This window comes from Leishmania braziliensis, chromosome 31 (genome assembly GCF_000002845.2).
Source record: "Leishmania braziliensis MHOM/BR/75/M2904 complete genome, chromosome 31".
Lineage (NCBI taxonomy): Eukaryota > Euglenozoa > Kinetoplastea > Trypanosomatida > Trypanosomatidae > Leishmania > Leishmania braziliensis.
This window is the reverse complement of record NC_009323.2, coordinates 1,113,265-1,116,387: the sequence shown is the minus strand read 5'-3', so window position 1 is coordinate 1,116,387 and position 3,123 is coordinate 1,113,265. Positions and strand designations below refer to the sequence as shown.

The window sequence follows — 3,123 nt, the reverse complement described above, 5'->3', positions numbered from 1 at the left end:
GCTTGAGTGGATCGTCTTATTCGGCCTTATTTCATTGCGGTGGTGGTGCCTCTATGCCGACACATTTTCTTCTCGTGTTTCGCTTGGCCATGGTAATCCAAGGGATGCCCTGTGAGTGCGGCGAAGGTGCGCCTCCGATAAAATGAAAGCAGACGTCCGTCAATCGCTCTCTACCCTACTCTATCGTTTCCGCTTCAGCCCCCCCCCTCCTCCTCCTCCTCTGCTTCCCAGACCTTTCCACAGCCAGTGAGTGAGTCGCTGTTGCTGTCATGGGAAAAACATTTTTCCCTGCTCGTTGTGCGTAACTGTGTGGAGGAAGTTGCGTGTGTGCTCCGTCATCTCCTTGGGGGGGTCAGCCTTTTCCCCCAGACGGTCAGTGCTAGTGGAGAGCACCGCTGTATTGAGCGCACGCGTCGTATTTTTTGCCTTTTTTCCGTCCCCTGAGTCGTGACGTACCCCGCAGCGCCTCTTTGTCCAAAATGCCGTGTGCGTTTTCCTTCCTCGTGCGCTCATTTGCAGTCCCCCCTCCCTCCCGCTCCGGCCCTCTTTTCCACTCCGGCTCGTGTGTTAGTGTCAGTTCCTCCACCTATCCAATCCTCATTCATATCTCCCCGCAGTGAGAGCGGGAAGGTGAGAGGATGAGAGGGGCTCAGCACTTTCGTGAGCACTAGGGAAAGAATATACATAGTTCTGAAATGCCGCCTTGAGCTATGTGACTCATTGTAAGCGTCGCGATCGTGCACACCAGCGGTATCGGATTATCTGGCTATGTAGGTGTGCTACAGGTAAGGAAGCCTATTCCCTTCTCTCCCCTCTCTTTTCTCTCCCCCCCCCCTCCATACCCGCTGCTCTCTCATGCCGGCAAACGAAAGGGAAATGTTCCTCTATGTCAATACGAGTGTTTCCTGGCCTGGGCATGCATGCGTGCTTTCTTTCTCTCTCCTCGCCTCCTCTCTTCTTGCGGCGCCCTCTTTCTCCAGATGTCCCTGGTGAGGCCCCCAGCAGGGCATCGTTCCCGTGGTCAATTTTACCCGTGGCTGCCTCTCTGTCTGTTTTGTGTTGTGCATCTGTAGCGGTTTCTTTTTCGGGGTACGCCAGGTGTACTCTCGTAGGCTGGACGAGTAAAGAGATGCTCGCAGAGACTTGGAACAGGTCGGTGGTGATGTGAGAGGGGTACTGGGTACTCCCGGTGAAGAAAGCGCGTGTCGCAGGAGGCACGGCGTGTGTGCTCCTTTGCAGAATTCTTTCGGGCTTTGTCTCACGCCATCCCTGTTTGGCTAGTAGAAGAGTAGTCACGGACCCCCGACTGTATCACCTGATGCCACGGCCGTGTGCTTTCAATTCTGACAGGTCTACCTGTAGCACCAAGACACGCCCTACTCTCTACCACCTTTCCCTCACTGCGGCTATTACACAGTCCATTCAAGCATCTACTATTTAAACGTGGCGCTTCGCCTTTTCGTTCTCTTTTCCCCAATCTTTAAGCTCCTCTTTCACAAGATGATCAACGTTGGTAAGACCGCGGTTACGCTGAGCAACGGCGTCAATATGCCGCAGTTTGGCCTCGGTGTGTGGCAGTCCCCGGCCGGCGAGGCGACCGAGAACGCCGTCAAGTGGGCGCTGCAGGCCGGTTACCGCCACATCGACACAGCCGCCATCTACAAGAACGAGGAGAGCGTCGGAGCTGGTCTGCGTGCCTCCGGTGTGCCACGCGAGGAGGTCTTCATCACGACGAAGCTCTGGAATACAGAACACGGCTATGAGAGCACACTGGCAGCCTTCGAGGAGAGTCGCAAGAGGCTCGGCGTTCAGTACATTGACCTCTATCTCATCCATTGGCCGCGCGGCAACGCAATCCTGTTAAAGGAGGGCAAGAAGTACCTGGACTCGTGGCGTGCATTCGAGAAGCTCTACGCGGAGAAGAAGGTCCGGGCCATCGGTGTGTCGAACTTCAACATTCACCATCTGGAGGACGTGCTCGCCATGTGCTCTGTACCGCCGATGGTCAACCAGGTGGAGCTTCACCCGCTGAACAACCAAGCTGAGCTGCGGGCCTTCTGCAACGCCAAGGGGATCAAGGTTGAGGCTTGGTCACCGCTAGGCCAGGGCAATCTGGTCACTCACCCTCTCCTCATCGCGATTGGTGAAAAATACAAGAAGACAGCGGCGCAAGTAATGCTCCGCTGGGACATCCAGCACGATCTCATCACGATCCCCAAGTCGGTTCATAAGGACCGTGTCGAGGAGAACGCGAACATCTTCGACTTTGAGCTCAGCGCCGAGGACATGGCAAATATCGACGCGCTCAACTCGAACGTGCGCTACGGCCCCAACCCTGATGAGGCGCAGTTCTGAAGAGACGGCGTGTCACCTATGCGCTCAGATCTCGCATCTCATCTAATGATGGCGAATGATGCGCCCTCTATTCATATTTGCTTGTGGGGCTACTCTCTTTGTAGGCGTTCTGTCATAGACACTCACGCGGCCCTTCAGCAACAAGAAGGGAACGAAGCACAGGCACCGAAGTCGGAGAAAAGTGGTCCATGGATGAGAAACACGCACTCCAGGTGGGCACACACGAGTATGCACGGCGAACCGCATCGCAAGGCGGCAGTATATCGTGCTTGCGGTGGTAGAAGCACACGCGCGCTCCTAAGTGGTTGATTGACCGCCTGATCGTCTTCATGAATGTGGGTGTGGTGTTTCTCTACTCGTTTTTCTTTAGTTTTTGGTTGGTAGAACGGTGTCCTCAGTCCCCCGCACACCTCTCTGGTCGTTACGAACTATCCAAATCGGCATCAGCACACTCAGAGATTTGCGAGCGCCTTTCCCATCCGGGTCAAACCGTGAGATGACCCACCAGTAGGCACCACTATCTCAGCACGCTTGTTGGAGGGGGCATGGTCATCATAACAAGATCCAGACTTCTTACCGCGCGTTTGTGTTCAAACTCGTTGATCGAGAAGGAGGTGAGCGCCAGCCTGCAACCGCCAAACCTCTGCTCTGCCCGTCTCTTCGCATGCGCCCGATTCCCCACTCATCTCATGCGCCTTCGCCTCCTTTCTCTACATCCCGGGCTGCTTGCCTCTCTGGACCCTCTTCTTCATGCTGGACTTCACTGCT

The 3,123-nt window shown here is 55.4% G+C and overlaps 1 protein-coding gene across 1 annotated transcript; it reads left to right on the top strand.

The window, feature by feature from the left end:
• Positions 1-1,500: 1,500 nt before the first annotated feature.
• Positions 1,501-2,355, top strand: PGFS (prostaglandin f2-alpha synthase/D-arabinose dehydrogenase; the record flags this gene model as incomplete). Its single annotated transcript, XM_001567184.1, has 1 exon — positions 1,501-2,355. The coding sequence occupies one exon, from the start codon at positions 1,501-1,503 to the stop codon at positions 2,353-2,355; it is 855 nt and encodes a 284-aa protein (XP_001567234.1).
• Between the last annotated feature and the right edge of the window lie 768 nt (positions 2,356-3,123).